The sequence below is a fragment of the Dinoponera quadriceps genome, unplaced genomic scaffold (assembly GCF_001313825.1).
Source record: "Dinoponera quadriceps isolate SergipeBrazil2010 unplaced genomic scaffold, ASM131382v1 scaffold2088, whole genome shotgun sequence".
NCBI classification, from domain to species: domain Eukaryota; kingdom Metazoa; phylum Arthropoda; class Insecta; order Hymenoptera; family Formicidae; genus Dinoponera; species Dinoponera quadriceps.
In genome coordinates, this window is record NW_014556152.1 from 321,173 (window position 1) to 343,519 (window position 22,347).

General features: G+C 42.5%; 1 protein-coding gene across 1 annotated transcript; it reads left to right on the forward strand.

The window, feature by feature from the left end:
- The first annotated feature begins 8,603 nt into the window (after positions 1 to 8,603).
- On the forward strand, positions 8,604 to 21,880 carry LOC106747027 (sodium-independent sulfate anion transporter). Its single transcript, XM_014624263.1, has 11 exons — positions 8,604 to 9,029; positions 12,846 to 13,021; positions 15,414 to 15,667; positions 16,095 to 16,296; positions 16,462 to 16,682; positions 16,835 to 17,006; positions 17,370 to 17,537; positions 17,715 to 17,876; positions 18,115 to 18,255; positions 18,331 to 18,476; positions 18,582 to 21,880. Exons 2-11 carry the CDS (start codon positions 12,847 to 12,849, stop codon positions 18,936 to 18,938), a joined length of 1,998 nt encoding a protein of 665 aa, XP_014479749.1. The 5' UTR covers positions 8,604 to 9,029; position 12,846; the 3' UTR covers positions 18,939 to 21,880.
- The last annotated feature ends 467 nt before the right edge of the window (positions 21,881 to 22,347 follow it).

Here is a 22,347-nt window from a genome sequence, read left to right on the forward strand (position 1 = left end):
CGAACATGTCCAGGTAAAATTTACGAACAACAATCTCGATCGGAAAGAGTTATCCGAATCGTTCGGATAGCTCCGTTGTATTGTTTTCTGAAGGTGTAAGTCCAATAGCAAAAACTGTAAGAATCAACTCGAAATTGCGGATGTGTTAAATAATTCTACCGCAAATAGATATTTCTTGTTAACTTCACTTTATCAGCTTAAACGTAGACATTTTATCAACGACCCACGGATAATCTTATAATTTGACGTGAAATGTGGAATGTACGGATGGACGGCTCATATTGCTTTTGTTATTTAATCGATATGTATTACATGGCATTTTCTTCTGATCGGCAAATTGTCAATACCATATGTCTATGATTCGGCCGAAAACTCTCGCTCGTTCAGTCTTATCGTTTATTCTTTGTCCGTTCGCGAAGAAACAAGAGCAATTGATGTCATTGTCGATGTTGCTGAGCATTTGGAGCAATCAAGGATACAATCTTATCCGGGCACGGTGATTTGACAAAACGCGCGTAAACAAACGCGCTTCTTTTACACGGGTATTAAGACGGCATTAAGAATTCCCGTGTGGCCGAGTATCGCGATCATTATTTGTCACCTTAATACGCGCCTTCTTAACGTAGAGTACACAACAACGCTACTGAGGATTTTACACGGCGCGGTATCATTATACTCGTATTTTGACACTCGCGTATGCAACGAAAGCACAATCCATCTCTGCGTCTTTCCTCGTTATTCCACTTAGGGAAAAGTTAATTTGGGGAAAAGGACGATTCGTTCGATCGTGCAGTTTTCGTTCTTCTAAAATTGCACACGCTCAACCGCGTCTTTGCATATTAGTCGCGTAAATCTGTCAAAATCGCTGCGACACTCGACCGTACCGTTAAAATAACTGGAAGAAAAACACAGAGGAACTATATTTTATCTATGAACTGATGTCTTCGAAAAAAGTAGACTGAAAATTAACAAAGGATGTACAGAAACAAATAGTTTTAAATCAATGATAGATATTCTCAGATATAAGCAAGAATACTATAATATATTCGTAGAAGATTTTTACATTTTTACATTTTTTTCTGAATTTTTCTTGAATTGAGTGTGAGTAATACTTGCATCGATGCAAATTCAATCAAATCGAGAATGAGAATTTTCCATGAAGATTATAATATTCTTATTTATTCATAAGAATGTCTGTCATTGATTTAAGACTAATATTTCTTTTCTGCGAGAAGAACGATATAAACTACGACGAACTGTTGAGCGTAAATGAGCGAGGATTAATGAGAAGTCAATAATCGCATAACGGTGCTTTGCGTTTCAATGTAACGTGAAACCTTGAGAGACATGGTAATGGTGAATTAGTCTCACGGTGATAATCTCGTGTTAAAACGATAAGTAATCGCGAAGGGAGAATCGTGTACACGCACGGGACAAGCGTGGTCTCATCAGCTCAAACAAACTCGCTCTTCGCGGGAAACAATACTCAGCGATAAGCCGTTGCACGTGAAAAATATTCACGACAGTTGGCTCGCGTGATCATCGTATGTACCTTCGTTTGTGAACGATAAGCGAACGCTTGCACAATGTGTACGGCACATGCAATCCCAGATGCATAGCACACAAAATATTCTACGAGTGTTCTTATGAAATACGAGTGCTTTTTTAATCCCAGAATATTCGAGGATCGAAGATATTCTATAAATATACGTAGAATTTTTTGTAAAGCAGAGGTTTTTTGTAATCATATATTTATAATGGAAAAGAACGTTCTTAGAATATTCGTAAAGTTCGCGCACGCTACAAATGCATTGATCCAACTGAAAAGTAGATAATCCGGTGCATCCTGTATACATACTACGACGTACGCGCCTAATTGGAAACCGGAAATCTACATGTGTACGCGTGAGATTGTTTCGTGTATCTTAGTCCCAGGAGCTCTCCATATACCTGCCTACAAGATTCGATGGAATATTCTATGTAAATTTGCAGGACGTCTATAGTAGCATCATTCGAGTACACTAAGGACATGTAATGAACATAACGAGTCTGTTTTTTTAGCTGAATTGGCTGCACTAATTCGAGAAATTTACGCACACCGAAGCGTGACCAAGTAAGCAAGAAATGCTTAATCAATTTCGATACAATACATGCACAAACATTTCGATACAATACTTTACAAATGTTTCTAAACCGTTACTTGATAATATAATTTTACGCAATAATATTCCTAAATATTATAATCGTAGCGTAGAAATATTGTATCTAACGTTTGAGTCAAATATTAATGATGATTAATTGTATGTAACATTAAGAACTACATATTTGAAAATGTTACATATTGTGAAATATTGCAATAACGTTGTATTAATCATTCCTTGTTTACCGAAGAGAATCTTTTATGTATGCTTTATACGCTTCAATATATACATTTCTCGGATCAGTTCAGCTAAGAGGAACAGACTAAATTCATATAACAGTGTTTTAATACATTCTACGAATATACAAATATTAGTAACGAATATATACAATTCGCAGGCCATTCATATAAATATTCCTATGCTATCTGGGATCTGTCATGGTAATGAAGACACCGCGAACGTTGTGATTACTATCTCTCGCTCGACTCACGGCTTTTTGAGTATGACGTGCGTTGCGTGCGATCGAATCTCGCGGATTCCTTCCTCGCGTTTCCCGTTCCGAGCAAACATTTGCCGTTTTCCATTTGCGTTTGTGGAGGACGAACCGACCGATCGTGCGCCCGCTATGCTTGTTACGTGCGTCACGATCGCGTTGATATGGCTCGCAGAGCGAGCTAATTAACGGATGAGACCATTTCGATTGATTTTAACGCAATAATTTGCGGGATTAATCACCGGAGCGCGGTACGTACAGGCGTGTACGTGCGCTTTATTTTTAACTTTAGGAAAATCCCCCGGGTGGGACGGATGACGTTTGCATGCCGCGTTGGGTAACGATGCGGTCGCGAGTGCGTCGTTATTGCGTGCGGAAACGAGGTGGTGCCGCGCACGATGCGTCAATTCATAAATCGAATACATACTCGCGCGAGACGTATTTTGTCTCCTTCTATTAGGTTGGTGCGTATGAAATGTCGCATTCTCTTTACATGCGGACGTTTTCCTCCCTGTTTTCGTTATACTTTTGTATTTGGCATAACCTCATTCATACTCGTATTGTCCATTGCCAGAGACTCATTTCAACAAAATAGGTTTTCTCGAAGGTCTTCCCTTTTTTATTTCTTTTGAGTTTATTACCGATATGAATTCTGCCGACATTCGCGTCATTTTCTTATATGAGTACAAACTTGGTAATAGTGCTGCAAAAGCTGCACGCAACATAAACCAAGCGTTTGGGGAGAATACGGTTAACAATCGGAAAGTGCAGCGTTGGTTCGAAAAATTTCGGACTGGCGATTTTTCACTGCAAAATGAGCCGCGCGGAAGACCCAAAACGTCTGTGAATAATGATGACCTGAAGGCTCTAGTGGAAGCGGATCCAGCCGTATCCACGAGGGAACTTGCTATCAGGATGAAAGTTGACCATACAACGATATTGAGACACCAAATTGTACTCCCATCGCTTGTGAATCGGCATGGCCCGCTACTGCTCCATGACAACGCTCGGCCGCACACATCGCACAAAACAATTGCGAAACTGAACGAACTGGAATATGAAGTTTTGCAGCATCCACCATATTCACCGGATCTCTCGCCGACCGATTTTCATTTTTTCAAGCATTTAGAGCTGTTTTTAAGAGGCAAACACCATGAAAATGAAGACAGTCTAAAAAACTCGATATCAGAGTTTATTAATTCTAAAGACCAAAATTTTTTTAAGACAGGCATCTACGCTTTAAAATCTCGTTGGGAGAAGTGTATTGAAGCGAATGGAGCATACTTTGATTGAATAAACAGCTTTTGAAGAAAGATATACAGTTTTATACAATCACTTAAGAATCCGACATTTCATATGCACCAACCTAATATTTCTGTATTTTTCTGATGATGTGGGTAGGTCGCGAGGGAGAAGGCACGAGTCAAATAACCGGCGACGGGAAACGTTTAGCGAAGCAGCGAGCACAGTGGAAAATCTCTCGCGGCGGGGCTGGTTTTGAATGTAACACGAGAGAGCGCGTTCGCAAATCCGCGACAGGGAAAATCTCGTCAGGCCCCGATCTCGCCGGGCTGCGACAAAGTTCTCGGCTTATAAATCTTTGAGAACATTGGAAGCGTTTAAGGAGCTTTGCGGGTAACGTAGTTGTTTAATTCGTCAACATCGGCTCTCCCTGGCAACTATTATGCGAAATATCAGTTCCTCCAAAGCTATATATTACATTGTTTGCACGACGCGCCGGATTCCAAGGCGACCTTCTTAATCGCTGTTTATGGGCGAAATTTGGAGCACGTGCTTTCGTTTGACACGCGTTAATATTCTCGTGCCTGACGGGATACGTACATGGGTACGCGGCATGAAATATCGCCTAATTAGAGTGATCGATTAAATTCACGTGCTTCAAATCGGTCTAATAATCTCTAGATTAGAGGAGTGACGATGTCACGTGTGCGTCGGGTATAAAAGTTGCTCCCGCTTAGTTACAGCCGTAATTCCACTTCGGGGACGGGTCGAGAGAGAAATGGAACTGTACGAAGTGATAACGGAGTAAAGTTTCTTTAATGGACTTTCGCTAGACTGGACAAATGAAACTTTACTCGTCGTATAATTTCACGCGGATCTTACCTCGACAAAGATATCCCGCTCAGTTGCGAAGATATTTAACGTCGAAAACAAAATGATCTTCTTCCTCTCTCTCTCTCTCTCTCTCTCTTGAGAGAGATATATTCTTTCATAAGTATTGTTACTTAGAATCTGAATAAAGATAATTAACGATGTTTTTTTTCAATAACAATTACGAGCCGTCTCATATAGTGAAGTCGTGTTGGCAAGGAAATAGTGTAAAAAGGATTTATCTCAGTTGGTTTTTATCTACTCATTTACTTATCAATTGAAAGCAAGCACGTGACCGATTAAATTGCGGCAAAACAACGGGATTACCTTGAAAGTCAACTGCTGGCGCGCGCTTATTTCCCGCGTGAATTCAGTCACGAGAGATTTCATGGAATATTTATATGTTGCATAATTCAGAGTAAATATTTAATGAAATTTAACTCGCACCTGTTATAGGCGACTTCGCGGTTCTCAACGCATTTTAATGGTTCTTCTTGTTTTGTGACGTTATATTCTATGAAAACATTATCCGAAATACTTTCCGAGATGAGTTTAAAAATTTTTAGAATTTTTGATATTTATGCGCACAGATTCAATTAAATTAAAATTACAATAAAATGAAATTAACTAAAAAATTGCGAGATTAGATATTGTTTTCAGATAATCCAGGGACAATAAAGATTTCTAAAAGACGTCTTAAGACCTCTCTCTCTCTTTTTCTGAAAGATATCTAAAGATATAAAACGTCTTTTGCATGATTCTAAGACATGTTTTAGAAATTTGTGCTACCTAAGAACCGTCGTTCATCATTTATGATTTTATACGAACAGCCAATTTTTATATCATTTCTATAGAATGTCATTTAAATGATGAATTGTTCCATTATTATTAGTATATTCAATATTTTCGATCGGCTGTTCATTACGATAAATATTATATTATGATTGTAAATCATCGTTAAGTTTGGCACATTTTAATAATTGTTAAGTGCGCGAATGTTTGACATCCGAATGTTAATATTCAATTAAAAATATCATTTACAGCTCACTTGGGATTGGCTTAACGTCTCACAAAATAACCGTATCAGAGTTCTCGTTTTTTGACGTAAGTCGCGCGAAAATTTCGTCGGATGCGTATAGAGATTAGAAAAATAGCTAATGAGGTCAACTAATTCCCTAATCTCTATACACGTAGAAGAATATTTACTTACATTTCATCATATTTAATTACTTTGATATATTTCGATCATCATCAGCAAACATGGTTCCTGTCAGGAACAAAGAACCGTTCCGGAAAAACGCAGTATCTCGAAAAATTCGCGAATCCGCAGATTTTCGATATCTTTTGAATAATGATAAGAACGCGCAAAGTTAAAGTCACTGATACGAATTCGCATCCAGCGAAATCCTCGCGCGACTACGTCAGAGACGAGAACTCTGACGGTAATGTTATTTTCGCTACCGCCAATCCCAAGCGAGCTACAAATGATATTTTAATTGTATATTAACATTCGGGTGTCAAGCGTTCACATACTTAACGATTGTTAAAATGCGCCGAACTTAACCATTTACGAAAATTTACGATCGCAAAATCAATATTTACGTAATGAACGGCCGATCGGAGATACTGAATATGCTAATGGGATAATTCATCATTTAAACGATACGACATTCCGTGGAAATATATTTCACGTCGACTGGCATCAGAGTTTCCCAACTTACTAGAATATCTCGAGTAATTAGCCGATATATTACATAAAGATATGTTAATTCACAAAATTAAAAAAAGAATTCTAAATATTATAAGACATATTTTTTGCGATATTACCATCTTTCTCTCTCTCTAAATATATTAAAATATATAATAGACAAATTCTTATAAAAGATCCGAAGTAACTCATTGAAAATGATCTTAATTGCGAAAGATCCGCACAAATTAGAAGTTAATTCGGTTTTAAGCCGACATGGTAGCTGCGAGGATTAAACAGTTGAGTTATTCGCAGCCAAATTGGTGAATCAACTCGTGAGACCGTGATTTTCGTATAAGACCGTTGGAGCCGATGACGAAACGATGATCGAGGGGCTTCCTATATCTCCGTCACCGCTTTTGACACTTCGTATATCTTCGAGTCGTATCTGTATTAGCTGACAATGGCACGTTGCACAAATAACAAAATATGTTTGCCTAAGAAATCTCCCGCGGGACTGCGAGAGAGAAAGAGAGACGCGGGAGGATGTAGTCGACCGTGTTTTATAGAACGTTTGACAATCCGTTTGCATTATCAACGCGAGCTTTATCGGGACTGTTTGCCGAGCGTACACCTCGCGCACACCGACGTATTGACGTATCGGTGTTTGGTGTGCGTCGATATCTGGCCTAATTGTCATTGCGCGATCGTCTATTGGTCTATAAAACGGCTAGACGGACGGGTACTCGAGTTCATGTTCGCAAGGATCAGCCTCGTACAAAAGACTCCACAATGCTATCCCATTCCCTAAACGTGGTAATATTGAACATTTCCAATTAAGCGCTTTATTTTTGAGTATTTGTACATCGTGACTGCTGCTCTGTAGCTTTCGTTACCGATTCATCAAATGATTAATAGTCATGTTGTGTACGTAATGCCCTCGATTAGAAATTTCCGATGTCGCTACACGGTAAAAAATTTTACCGTCAAAATCGGTCCAGTGAATTTTTCGTGTTACTTTAACAAGGTGAATACGTTAAAAAGTAATATGTTAACATGGTGAATATGTAAATTTAACATATAACATTTGTGTATTTTTTATTATGTGTATTTTTATTATGTATTACTTATTGTATACATCAGAAGTACATTGGAAGTCAGAAGCTGTGAGTGTGCTGAGAAACCTCGATGCTTGGAAAGAAAGTATCGAGTAATATCAGTAGTCGTTTGCTCTGGTGTATTCCCGATAGTATATGCAATTTTCATCACAATCATTACCTATGCACTCCCTCGGATAGTATTGACGAAGTACAGTAGAAATCACGAATAATCTTATTGTGATAATCTTATTGTTCGTGGAGAAACTGGTAGCGTTCGCCGAGTCGAGGAAAGTGCGAGCGACAAAGAGAACAACCGGTAATTGAAAGTACTCCGGAGAAGACACGGATTACCGCGTGACCGATCGACCTGAATTGAAAAGTTGCAATCACAAACACGATATTCGGGCATCGGTGAATTGAACGTTATCGCAACTTGCGCAATCGGGGCGATCGAATCGGCTGTTTGTCTCGTCGTACACTGAAAGAAGAAAAAATGCCACATTCAAGTAAATATTTGCTAAGGAATATCGAAATAATTATTTTACTTGGATTAAACAAATATTACTTGAATGTAGCCCTTTTTCTTTCGATGTAACCGAAACGTGAAAACCCGTCCGGTTTTGAGGTATTCGAGAAATTCAAGAAATCCACTGCGCTCGTTATTGAGAAACCATTCCAGATTATTACCTGTGAGGTAATCTTACAACTATCTGTAGAAAGCTATGAGCCGATGCGTCCGAAAAGTTCCAACTAACGAGCGCAAGCACGTGGCACAGTTTATATATTAAATTATGCCGCGGGCGTGGCGGGCATTCCACCGATAGCGTGTCCGACGATCGAATCGAATTCCCGGGGAATCGACGCCCGTGCTCTGAAGTCAGGCTTAGGTCATCACGTGACGATCGGCACGTGACGATCGTTCCTCCAATGACGTCACCGCGGGGGAGGCTGAGGACAAGAGGGGACGAGAGGGGATGCCCGCGGCGTGAACGCGGCGTGTTTAAATGACGAGCCGCGTGCCGCCGCGAACTCAGTTTCTTCATTGCTCCGTGAAAAACGCAGCCAAATCCCGCGTTGTTCGCATTATCCGCATACACGTTATCCCCCTTGTTTCGCTAGTCGAGCGACGTTTCTCAAACGTTGATCGCCGGTCGGCTGGAGAAGCATTAGCGAACGCCGCGAAGCGAACTCGCAGCGTAAGCCGACGAGATTGCTCGCGGGAGAGACCCGTGGCGGATGTTTGCCCTTTCCCCGACAAATACTCTTCCCCGGCATCTGACACTCTGACGAGACTCGATCCGCGACTCGATTGTGATGTCTCCAGGTAGCAGAGAACACCAAAGGAATCCTTGGAATTAAACACGAGGCTCGAATTTCACGAGGTAGCTGAGACGCGCTCCGGCGTCACGTGACTCTCGTCGGAGACACGAATACCCCGATAACCAGGCGAGAACCGGGGCCCTTCTCGGAGAGAGATAGTCAACCAAGTAGTCCAAGTGAGTGCAACGCATTTTTGTTATATATTTATCTCTTCGCCTCTTTGCCTCCGTTTTTAAGACGTCTGCTTGTTCGAGGACCTTTGTACTCTTTCTCTCTCCCTCTTTGATATATCCTCGAACTCGCGCGTTTTCGGACGAATTGCTTAAATCTGTCCTGGTTTCGTGTGTACAGACTGATTTGCAACACTGGCGCATACAGAAGGTGTGGAGGTTACATTCCTGAACCTGGTATCGTTCATGTAATTTCCCCCTTGGGTGGAAACGTGAAAAATGAAAATTTTCAAATATTTTCGAATTGGAAAATTTTCACTTTTCATGAATTCACGCCAGAGAAGAAAATTCATGGCTCCCTGGGGGTTAATCATGAATCTTTTTGCTCCGGTATGAATTCGTGAAAAGTATAAATTCCCTAATCTGAAAACATTTGGAATTTTCACGCTTTCACTTTATGAAAATGTTACATCACCCTATACCCTGGGATAAAAATTCTTATAAAAGATCGTTAATTTTTTTTAACTTCTCAAAGATGAAATATTTTGCAAGAAATACTGAAAGTATAAAAATTTTATATGCATTTCTATAGTAATTGTTAAGTTTTTATCTATCATTTGACAAAATACAATTTTAGGCATAAATAGATGAGGAAACGTAATAAAAAATAAAAATTATATAAAAATTATATATATTATATATTATATATTGTATATAATATTATATATATTATATAAAAAAATTATACAAAATATTAAAATAAAATAAAGATAGTATCGGAAAAACGTATAAGAAACTTCATATCTCGAAATAAATTTTCGCTTCCGATTTTCAGATACGATCCGAGAAGTTAATAACGAGCAATTTCATGTAACAGAACTCGAGCATATCAAGCAAATTTGATCTTGTTAAATGAAATAATTAATACACGTCTAATCGCCTGTCTAGCCGCCGATTCTAATTCTGGTTACAAATTTAGTTGAGAGAGATTTATTTCTAGCGATTAAACGAGAAGATACGTTACACCTTCTAACGTATCTTCCTTTGATCGTTCGCAGTAAATTTCTTCGACTACTTCCCCAATTATCTTTCTGTAATATTTGCACATGTCTCCGCGGATAGGAGGTCCGGGGATCGTAATTCAAGCAGCAATTTTTCATAACCGGCTCTGGGTCAAGGGAAATTAGGAAAGTTTATCCCCGACAATCGATTCTCTACAGATTCGCGTCAATCTGAAAATTATCCACTCGGTCTTTTTCATTCACTCCGACATTCCATTTAACTTCTCGATATCGCGCGATAATTACCTATTCGGTTTCGCCTAGATCTCGCAGACCTTGGCGTAAGAGAATGTCATTATCAAAGCGATAAGCGATGCTTTGCATCGTGTTTATCAATTATGATAATCTTTTCTCTCTTGTAAATTAGCCAACTCACATGTCGCTCGGCTAATGCTTATTAATGCAAGAGAAGCTATGCATGCGGCGTTTATAAAACTTCGAGATACGATTTGCGCGAATTATGCGCGAAGAACATGAATCAACGCGTCAGTAGATAAGAAATCCCGCTGCCGTTCTATTTCGTTAGATATGTATTTAGCGCACGAGGGTAAAGCTTCTCGTTCGACGAGGCAAACGCACGTGGATGCGCGCACGTGACTCGCAAATCTCAGGCGAATTGTGCCCGAGAGGATCGGACACGATCGTCACATTCGTCATATTGCTCAATATTTGCGAGATTCGAGCAAACCGTTGTCGGATTTCCTCACGTTCCCGTGAATCGCCGGGTAATAAAGAGATAGGCGTAGGAGGAGACGCCGATTCGGTGAATCTCGCGAGAGAGAGACATCGGGAAAATGCGTGTGTGTCGCCGTTGCACAATCGCGAAACGAACGTTCGCTCTTTTTTTTTTCCGTCCCTCTTTTCTTCTCGTTTCGCGACATGTTTTCGCTTTCGGAAACGTAACGTTTTGCAAGCAAACATCGGTATCGGCGTAACAATCGGACGGAATGACGCCAGTCAATAGAATCCACTTGTAGTAATTGCGGCTCCTACGATGAATCATATTAGCTCTATCGACGTTCCACACACGTGACTGTTTTCGCCGGGCATATTATATACTTCGTACACGTACGTAGCGGCTGTATCGCGGCTCAATTTATTTCCGCGACACGTAGCCCCCTTTTCGAAAAATGTTGCCGGCTGTTCATTTAAAAACATAAAAGTTCAGTCAGCGACGCCGAAGTAAAGAACTATTGAGCCGCTCCGCGCGCTCATTAAAAACGAGGTAGAAAAACTTCATTTTGCTCTGTTATCTCTCCTTTTTTTTTCATTATCCGCTATTTATCCTTCTTTTTACCATCTTCCCTATTGTCATGTACTATCGCATTCCGTCTCCTCGTGTCGCGATATAAAAGACTCTGTTAGTTTTGCCATTGTCACACGTCGATACACGTGCAATTGAATTGCAGAAACGAAGTGAGATAAATTGTGAGCGGGGCATGTTGATTCGGTGGGATCGTCGATTCCGGTGCGACGAACCGAGCAACAGGTTCGCCCCCATTATGAGATAAGATTAATCGGCTGATTTTATTTACTACCGGTTATCTGCATGATTGCAATGATTAATGCAGAGTTTACAGGCATGTGTGATGTGCGCGGTGCAGCTTCGGCGCAGGTCGGAGCAAGACGGGAGGGTATTTCTAGAACGAAGATCCACCTGAATCTGTCCCATTCGGTCACGTGGATCACGTGCAATCTTAGGGATCTTCTATCAAAGAGCACAACAAGATCATGAAAGTTAGAGCGTAAAAGCTGTAAACACATGGCGAATGTGTTTTTATCTCTTAGAGGATAAGCCGGGCTATTTAAGCGGAGAGCTATAAACGCGTGCACGGCGGACGTTTTATCCTTAAAAAGTAAACGAGAGCACTTGAAAGCTCCCGTGGCGACTGCCGTGCGAGTGATATCGATCGGTACCGGGCTGCAGGATCCGTAAAACTTACGAAACCGCGCTCTTACATAAAATAAAGGGACACTAACCGTGGCAATAACCGCGCTCACGTAACCAGCGGCGCGATCATCGGCGGGCGCGTTCGTCGCATTCACGCGAAGGAGTATCACCGGGACGGTCCCCCTACGTCGGGGGAAAGGATTGACCGTTTCTCCTGGGTTTCGTATATCTCGTTAATTGAAGGAAGCGGGTTGTTGACGCAACGGCGAATTCCGTCGGTGAGAAAATGAAGCAACCCCGGTAGTCGCAATCGCCGACGTTCACCGTGTATCAATCGTGTTATTCGTCCGATTCGTCGGTCGGCTTGACGTTTTTCTCGAAGAAGAAGAATCGCCGGTCTTACTTGTCGGTTTTCTTTTCGGTGCAGCTCAGTTGTTCGCGACCGGCGGGGGTCTCACTCGGGCCCGAGCGAGACGTCTACGTGCCGCGGGACACATCGTGTCTATTTACGCGAGAGAACGCGAGACACGGTGTAATATTTTTGCGATGTATTATCCTTATTTAATGGACGGGTTAAAGATATCCTCGTGACAGCGGCGACGGCGGCGACATCGCCTTGACGGCAATTAACGCCGTGGTTCACGGCCAAGTTTAACAGGCTCGTTGTCTTCCGTTCGTGAATATTGTTTCCAATCGTTCTCAACCGACGATCAGAGTGTCGGGATCACGTCGCCACGATGATTTGCAACTTACACGGCTCTCCCTCCCTCCCTCCCCCCTCCCCTCGTGAATTTATTAGGCTATTACGTTGATCGTTCGGTGGATCGCGTTAATTTGGCAAACCGATGTGCGAATTTTGCGTTTTCGCAGGATGAAGAACGGCAATGGCCCGGCAGTGGACGATAGGCCGAGCATGGAGGGCTACGTGAACCACGGCCTGAGCGGATCCACCACCAACGTGGACTCGTATGGCACCGACATGTACCAGTCTTTCCGCGATTCGCACGAAACCCATCGAGGGATACAAGGCTCCTCGGATTTTATATGTGAGTATCGGACGCGACGCGGTGATAAAACCGTCCTGTAACGGAAGGTCCTGCCTTCAATTTGTAGAAACGAGAAGTGCAACACGTTAGCGAAGAAACGTGCGCTCCCTTTACGCACGTAGCACCACGTAGCACCACCGCCGAAGTGTCGATTGAATGTGATTTCTATAAATTTATAAATATAATTGTACATAAGTATAAATTTAGAAAGCGAGAAATTAATAAATCGGCTCACGCGAGCGCACGTTGAGAATAACTGCGGGAATAAGTGTCCGACGACGAAATTTATGAGCGGCACAGCAAGCACGTAATAACGACGTTATAAACTTTATGAAGTCGGCGGCAACCTCGCGTGCAATTTCATACACTTCCTATGCGACACACACATACACACACACACACACACACACGTGACGACAATACGAAAATTCCTCTTGCTCAATCTCGATCTCTTCGCGGATAAACAGCCCTGAATCATCTTCATTATATTGGCGATTCATGTGATTCGATCATGTCATTGTGAGGTACAAAGTTGCGAGACGTCGTCGGGAGCACGATTGAGAAGTGTCGGTACGCGAATTATCTGTCAGATCGTATTCGCGATTAAGCGATTCTGCGATGCGAACGGAAATTAATAATAATAATAATAATTGTTGTTATTGTTATTATTATTATTATTATTATGTTACGTCGATTACATTTCTGAAGCGAAAATTGATGAAAATCGACCTTCGCGTGTTACAAAATCTCGAAGTTCGAATTATCGGGTATTCTAATTTGTTCGGTAGTTACGACAATTGAAAAGATAAGGACTACGCGACTCGTCAGTTTTGTTAGTCTTGTTTAACGTGTAACGTGTGTTCGTATTTAATTGCCGTCGACAAAACGAGCTCGCGGTTTACAAATTTTCTTGATCTCTTTAGCTTGAAATAACGATAACGATTCTCTCTCTCTCTTTCTATTTCTTTCTCTTCCTCGATAAATTGCACGACATATTCGACACGAAATACCACCACGGCAGTTGACGTTGAATCTCGACGAGAAATTGGAAACGATGGTGATCAAATGGAACGATCGATGACTAAACTCCAAGCATAAAACAAGCCGGAACTAAATTGCAGCATAGATATTTCTCGCTTTTAGCATCGAAGGGTTTATTTTACACGGCTTAAATGCGAACGGTCGTTTCAACATCGATCGCTTCGGTTTTCAATGAGAAACGTCATCGTGCGCTTCAAACACACTCGACGTCGAACATCCTGTGTACTGTGAAAATTTAAGGAAAAGAATCGTCAGGACATTTTCGTTAAGATTCCGGAGATATGTATATTCGGCGATGTGTAACGAACGCGAGATGGCAACGAGACGACGCGAATTACAATTCATATACGTCGTTAGTGATTTTATCCTGAAGAACTGGTTCGCCTTCCTTGATGTGGTGCACGAATCGTCCTTCGGAGGAGCGAGCCGCACATCCTGGCACGTGCCTGGAAGTATACGTTGTTTTTTCCTTGTCTTTCTTCCAACAAGAAGCGATAAATCCAACACACTGTCCGTACGATGTGCGCGTACGTCGTCCTTGTCAGCGAGTCGCGTTTTCGCGTACTCGAAATTATTTATGGGTTAACCGAGTGTGCTCGGTGAACGGTGTGACAAGTGCGAATCCCTGGGTGTTGAGAGTATACAGGAGTTACGAGTCACGATGAAGTTTGGTCAGCTGTTGAGGGAACGGTTCTCTGGATCGCTCTTATTTATCTTGCAAGAGGACTCGAAGTAATCGTAGGTTCGTTAAATCGTCTGAAAGCGTTTTAGGAATTCTAAGCGGCACAAATTTCTAATAAATCATTTTCAACACGGAGAACCAAACAGCATATATTAAATAACGAATCATCGAGCCGGACGGTTGTATAATTCACGGAGAACAAACATTGATTGAACGAATGAACGACAATAAATGAACCAAATGCGTATTGCTTGAAGGAGACAGAATTTATGATTTTTGTAAACCAAATCCCGGTACTCTAGAATCGGAAATTCTGTTGTTCCTCAACGAAAACGTGCTCGTGTTCCTATTGTCACGTTAATTCACGTAATCTCTTCTCTCCGTGTGAAATTTTAATTTTAAAAGCTCGAAAAGATTTTTTTTTAATAACAAAAGTATTATTATATACGTGTATAAAATAAATCTGCATGTAACACGGAGTGTAGAAATGAAACCGACGTGTGTGTGTGTGTCTTCCAATCTTAATCTCCTCTCTCGACACCTGGCTCAATATCGGCAAGGATAGGAAGATGCGGGATCTCGCTTCTGCACACCTCTCACTTACACGTGTAAGACGCCATATGCACATGACAGTATTGTATGGGAGACTATTGTTTGCTGTGCCAACAGTGATCGAAGAACCGGGGGATGACGAGGTTAAGCAGAAGGACGGTCTCTTGAGAATGGCGCTGCGATACACGAAGCGCCGTGTCAGGGCCACCTGCACGAAGAAAACCCTTTACAAGAGGTTACCGATCTTGAGCTGGCTGCCAAGGTACAACGGTCAAGATGCACTCGGAGATCTGGTTGCCGGAATTACCGTGGGCCTCACCGTCATTCCTCAGTCGCTGGCGTATTCGAGCGTCGCTGGTTTACCGCCGCAGGTGCGCGAAGAGATTCTTATCGCTCGCTCAACGACTCACGAGGGATTACGGGAAGGGGACTACACCGGGCTTACGCCGCAATAGTCGCAGTGTGGACGCATCCTGTAAAAGATAGTCTCCAATTAATTCGAGATTAGGTTTCCTTTCAGCGGATAATCCCTTCGAGAGGGCTACATTTTTCTGGCAAAAAGGAGCGAATGAATATGACGAGAGTTATTTGTGAACTAATCTCCTATAAGAGGGAGGGGGGAGAATTTAATTTATCATCATTTTAATCGAAGGACTCTGTCGGGAGACATGTAATTTTGAAAATCGACAAGCCCAGCGTTGACCTTTATCGCGAATTTTCCTCGTTAGAAAGTATCGACCGACGGAATTTTTAGACGCACTCTTGCGCGAGCCCTGAAATTTCTCATTCGTGTTCCAGTACGGATTATACGGCAGCTTTTTGTGTTGCTTCATCTACGTAATTTTCGGGTCCTGCAAGGATATACCCATGGGACCTACCGCGATCATTTCGTTACTTACTTATCAAACGGTGTCTCACTTGGACGATCCAGTGCCGCATGCGATCCTGCTGTGCTTCATGGCTGGGATCGTGGAACTGTTAATGGGTATATTCGGCCTTGGTAAGTCGATACTTCAATAATTTGTCGGCATGTCAGTACAATGCTAATTCCTTCAATCATACGACGACTACTTTTGCAACATCCGCGTGGCGTTCACGAAGTAACGAGCGAAGTAAAGATCGCTACGGATGGAGGGAATGCAGAGTGTTTCTTCCTCCGTTTCAGGATTTTTGATAGATTTCGTATCCGGACCGGTGAGCTCTGGCTTCACATCGGCGGTGGCTCTGATAATTGTCACATCGCAGGTTAAAGATATCCTCGGCATCTCGGCCAAGGGTTCTCAGTTTATCGAGATGTGGCAGAACATCGTTGCGAACATACAAGACACGTCGGCTTGGGACGCCGCTCTAGGAGCAGCCTGCATAGCACTGCTCCTAATCCTGAGGGTAATTGTTCGTGAAAAGCGTAAAATAAGGCGCTCCGAGAATTGCACAGAGAAATTGCTAATTGAACACTTTGTCAAATTTTGCCAAATCATTTGGATATGGGTTTAATGTATGTGGAATTGTAATGCGACGTGTGTGTATGTGGGTTGTAGTTATTGGCCTCGTGTACCATCGGACCGGAAAAGGAGGAGCTCCGTACCACGAAACACCGTGTTGTGAACAAGATCCTCTGGTTGATCAGCACTTCGCGAAATGCGCTTTTGGTAGTACTCTGCGGGTGTTTGGGCTACAGCTTTCAAAACGAAGCGCCGATCAAGCTAATTGGTACGAGAGTTTGCTGTTACAGAAATATCTTTCTCGGGGAAAGAGAACACGTGTATTTTCGGATTATTATAACTTAGAGCAATGTCTAAAATATTTATAAACGCTTCTTTACTCCCCCTCCTTCCCCCTTCTCACTCTCTCTCTCTCTCTCTCTTTCTCTGTCTTCTAAACTTTTTAAAGTATTAATGTACATTGTTCAAAATTGTTCGTGAATTATCCGGCGTGTAAATGTTTACTACGCTCGGTCGATAGTTATAAAATATTTTCGTGTTTATAATCATCGGATATATAAAGAGACGTTTATACAAATTCGACGTTTGTTTGGAAAAGTTGCGAATCCAGGTGAAAAGTTGCTCGTTGCAGGATACATACCGGGAGGTATGCCCAGCGTACAGATTCCTCCTTTCGGATACACGAAGGACGACAACACGACGGTCACGTTCATCGACATGGTCAGTAATTTGAGCAGCGGCATCCTCGTTTTACCGCTCATCTCCCTGATGGAGGATATCGCTATTTGCAAAGCTTTTGGTGAGTGGAACGCGTTTTACGTTAATGAAAATTCGTAAAGATTCCACGTTTCCGTTATTTCGTAATTTTGTATAAAAAAAACGACAAGCTGAAACTTCGCTCAGAGCTTCCATTGTCGACAGATAATTCATCACACGATCAAGATTGCTATTAATAAATGAGACCTTTGGTTTACAGCTAATGGGAAATCGGTGGACGCGACGCAGGAACTGATAGCGATCGGCGTGTCGAATATTGGAAACGCCTTCGTACAGGCTTTCCCGGGCACAGGATCTCTTAGCAGGAGTGCGGTGAACAACGCTTCCGGCGTCAGAACACCGTTCGGTGGTATCTACACCGGTGAGTTTCTGCGTGTGGTGCCTGCGGCCTTTATAATTTAATTATTACACCTGCTTGCACTCGAATCACCCGAATCGGGCATAAACTCTCGAAAGCGAGGAGAAATCACGCGAATAATAACCTCAGCGGCTCAATTCATTGGCGATATATTAATCCAATATCGGTTATATTGGCATTCATTGGAAGTATATTAAATGAATGCTGGCTATATGAGTAAGAAAATTTTGCTTGTTTTCAGGCGTACTGGTAATTTTAGCCCTGCTATTCCTCACACCGTATTTCAGTTTCATTCCGCGCGCCACTTTAGCGGCGATCATTATAGCCGCGGTCATCTTCATGGTCGAAGTCAAGGTGGTGAAGCCGATGTGGAGGACAAAGAGTAAGTGCCGCGCTTCTGACATGAGAAATGCCGGCGTCGAGCGAGTCGCGAGTGAATTATTCCCCGGTGTTTCAGAATCAGATCTGATCCCGGGCCTGGGCACGTTCATCGCGTGTCTGGTCCTGCAGCTGGAGATCGGTATCCTTTGCGGAGTTGGATTAAATATTATCTTCATCCTGTACCACGCCGCCAGACCGAAGATATCCGTCGAGAAGCTCACGGTAATGATCAATTCGCGATGTAACGTTGCGGAAGCGGCTTTTCGCGACGACGAATTTCGCGAGGACCGAACGGCGGTTGTAACCTCGCTCGTTTCTTCCGAACAGACCCATCACGGAATCGAGTACTTGATGCTGACGCCAGATCGCTGCCTGATATTCCCATCCGTGGACTACGTTCGCAACCTGGTGACCAAGTACAGCCAACGGGCGGGCAGCGTCGCGACGCCCGTGGTGATCGACTGCTCGCACATCTACGGGGCGGACTTCACGGCCGCCATGGTGATCGAGACCTTGACGAAGGACTTCGCCAGCCGGGGCCAGCCGCTCTTCTTCTACAACCTGAAGCCGTCGGTGTACGCCGTGTTCGAAGGCGTCGAGCCCACGGACTTCGTCGTCTATTACACGCAGGAAGCGTTGGACGATCTGCTGAAGGAGAGGGGCTACCAGAAGCAGAGCAAATAGCAGCGGCACGCGACGGTAAAACGCGTGTTCGTGCGCGGTCACTTTCGAGCCGTTCATCAAGACTGTCATCGGGACACAACAGCTGGTTACCAAACGCGCGACAGATACGGGAGCAGTATTCGCGGGGAGGTTGCGGCATGAGGATGACGTAGAGAGTAACAACTTGCGACTGCGAGGCTCACGATCGTGGCAGAGATGGATGTCGGCGGGAGGATAAATCGCGAGTGTTATCGCGCCCCGCCTTATCATCCGCCCCCATCATCTCTCAGTTGAGATGCCTGAACGATCAAAGCGATTCCGGCGAATGTCGGCTGGCGAATGCACGATGAGGGTAAGCTGCGGTTATTTTCGGGTAGCGCACACACCGTACCTCGGACACCACGGAGACGTTGCGAGGCAATTAACGCGCTATCTTGAAATCGCCGTGAAAGCCGCGGATCTGTAAAGCGACTTATATATATATATATATATATATATATATATGTTACATATTTATATATCGTCGTCGACTCGGCGATATCTCGCGGGCGAGGTATGTGTGTGTGTGTGTGTGTGTGTATGTGTGTGTCTGTAAACTTCCGTATATTTCGATATGCATTTCGGAACATCGCATCTTCGCAACGTTCAGCTTATGGAAATTATTGGCACAGCTCGGAGCGCTAAATGCAAACGCCGTCGGGTCGATGAATAGCGCGCGCGGATGATATCGCCGATCTAATATCTGATAACGACAGTATTCAGTATGTACGTTTAGAAGCGAAGACTTTGACACGTAGCCCGGTGCGTGTACTTTAGCGGAGGCGGTGTAAAGTAATTTCGGGCGCTGCTCGATTACTGACTCGCGTCCGACCGAGACCATTAATTGCACAAAGCGGCGCGAATACCGGAGGGCGAATATATCTCGGCGTATGATACCACCGCCGGTATGCATCTCGAACACGGGGAACGCGCCGAGGTGAATTTCCTCCGAAGCAGTTTTCCGGAATACAGTAATAAAGTCACGAGTTAAGGGGACTTTTAAGGAAAGGGGGTTAACTCGAACGAGTTAAGGGAATTCTGGAGTCGTTCTGTTTTCACCGTAAATTCGTTGACACTATATTCGTTACTGGTTGGCGCAGAATCCAAAGTCCTTTTGCACAATTACAACACGCACGCTAATGTAGACGAGTGGATTTTATATGAAAAACGAGAAAACGTGTTATAATTTGTTAATTTTTTTTCTAATTTTTTCGATTTCTTATTTTTCATTTTTCGAACAAAGCCAACTGTCTTGGCCTGCATTAACGTGTGCGTTGTAATTATGCAGAGGGGTTTTTGATTCTGTGGAAGTCAGTAACGAGTATAGTACTAACAAATTTGCGGTGAAACGAGACGACTCTAGGATCCCCTTAAGGTTAATTCTCATTATTTTCTAGACAGCGGCAGACAGAAGTTCGTCGACCCTCCGTCGAAACATTTCTTGATGTTTTCGTATTTTAGAATATTCATAATATCCGTCGCTTTACTACACTGAAAAATGAGTTTGGTTGGATCTACCGGCAACTGGACGCGTTTTGATTGAAAGAAACAGAATTTCCGGTTAGAATCAACCCAGCAAACACCAACCAACAGTAACATAACACCAATATTATCATTTCCCATTTAACAATGTGGCTGTTACGTAACATACGCGTTAGATTGCATTTACATTGTTGAGTGAGAAAATTATAACATTACTATTATGTTACTGTTAGTTGGTGTTTGCTGGGAAATTTGATGAATGAGAGCTAGACATTTTGATCGAATTCATAATCGGATTTTGTAGTTAAAACCGTCCTAAGTTTATCTTTGGATGTTGTACGGCTCATTTTATTGGCTACGAAACATCCGAAGGTGACCTTAAGACGGTCTTAAATATCAGATCCGACTATGAAATACTACACTGTGCATTCTCAACCAAAACGCGTTTGGTTGTCTAATATCGGATAGTTTCAACCAAATTTATCTTTCAATGTAACAGAAAAGCACGGAAGAATGTTTTAACGGGATCGACGGATGCTTGTCTGTCGCCGTCTAGACGGATAGTAGGAATCAATCCTTATTCGTACAAGCATTGAAAAGTGAATTTTCTACCCGAAAATAGACAGTCAAATGCATTTTGGTTGAAGGAAAAAAGATTTCTAATTCTCATGAACGAAATTTGTTTCTCGTAACCAGAAATCCTATTTCCTTCCATCAAAACATGCCCGCCTGTCCATTGTCAGGAATATCCAAGGAAATTCATTTTTCAGCGCGGGAGTTCAAAATACGTCGAAACAGTTCGGGAGCACATCTGTAAAAGTGTCTTTTCCATTCGAGCATTCGTCGTGAGCTCGACTCGACAAAAAAGGAGATACACGAGTCTCTATATTCTCACACCGATCTTCGGTTTTTTCGTATTTAAGATCCTCATGTTATATTTAAGAACGTAGCTTTATATGAAGAAGATTTTGCGCGTCTGCGCATTCTTGCGCCGCAGCTCCGTAGCGTTCCAGTGGAACTCTTCGTCTGGGAACACTTGTACATAAGTATCATAAGTGCGAGAACAATACTGTGATAATTTTATAAAGAACGTCTAGCGCGGACGATTGGGGAAATGATGATCTTTCGGCAAAAGAGACGGTCGCAGCTTCCGCCTCGGCTCGCGAACGGCGGGCGAAAGGTGATGTTGCTTCGTGAGTGTTCACGAAATGTTATTGCCGAATCGCGACTTACGGATGTGTAAGCGCGCGAACGAGGGCTTTCCTTATAAATTAAGCAATAGAGCGAGAAATAGCTGGAGATTTGCTGTAAAATGCTGTAAAATTTGCCGTAAGATGCCGGGCCGGGTGCTTGTATGGATTGTCTAGCATCGAGGGCTCTAACGAGAGGCAAGAATTTTCGCGCCTTTTTTGTAGCAATAAAAAGAATCCTCATTGTTGAAAGGTATTTGAATTTAGTCGATTCGGCTTGTCCCATCATAGGGACAAAGCCGATCGTTACACTGAGACGAAAAATACCTAAGAATAAATAATATTTATTCAGTGGTTGTACTGACGACACGTTTACTTAAATTTACATTTTTTTTACGTAAATATAGAAATATAAACGATTGCTTGCAGGGAAAGCTACAGATCTAAGAAAAATGTATATTTCCTTTTTTTCCTTTTTTTTATTTTTATCACTGTGAAAACGTGTATATTAGTACAAGTAAATATGTCATCAGTACTCAACGAATAAATACTTTCTTTTGCATACTTTCCCCTCAGTGTATGATATATTATATTTGTGTAATGTAATTAGGATTTTACGATCGCGTACTTCAGAACAAAAAAATAGAATGAAATTCTTCTAGAATATTGTTGCGGCGTGTAACGAGACGAGAGGTGATTAGAATCGCCCGCGGCTCGAT

Coding starts and splice junctions, on each gene's coding strand:
- LOC106747027 (XM_014624263.1), top strand. CDS start 12,847: ATGAAGAACGGCAATGGCCCGGCAGTGGACGATAGGCCGAGCATGGAG. Junction 13,022..15,413: donor AGGCTCCTCGGATTTTATAT/GTGAGTATCGGA, acceptor CTGTGCCAACAG/TGATCGAAGAACCGGGGGAT. Junction 16,297..16,461: donor AATGGGTATATTCGGCCTTG/GTAAGTCGATAC, acceptor CCTCCGTTTCAG/GATTTTTGATAGATTTCGTA.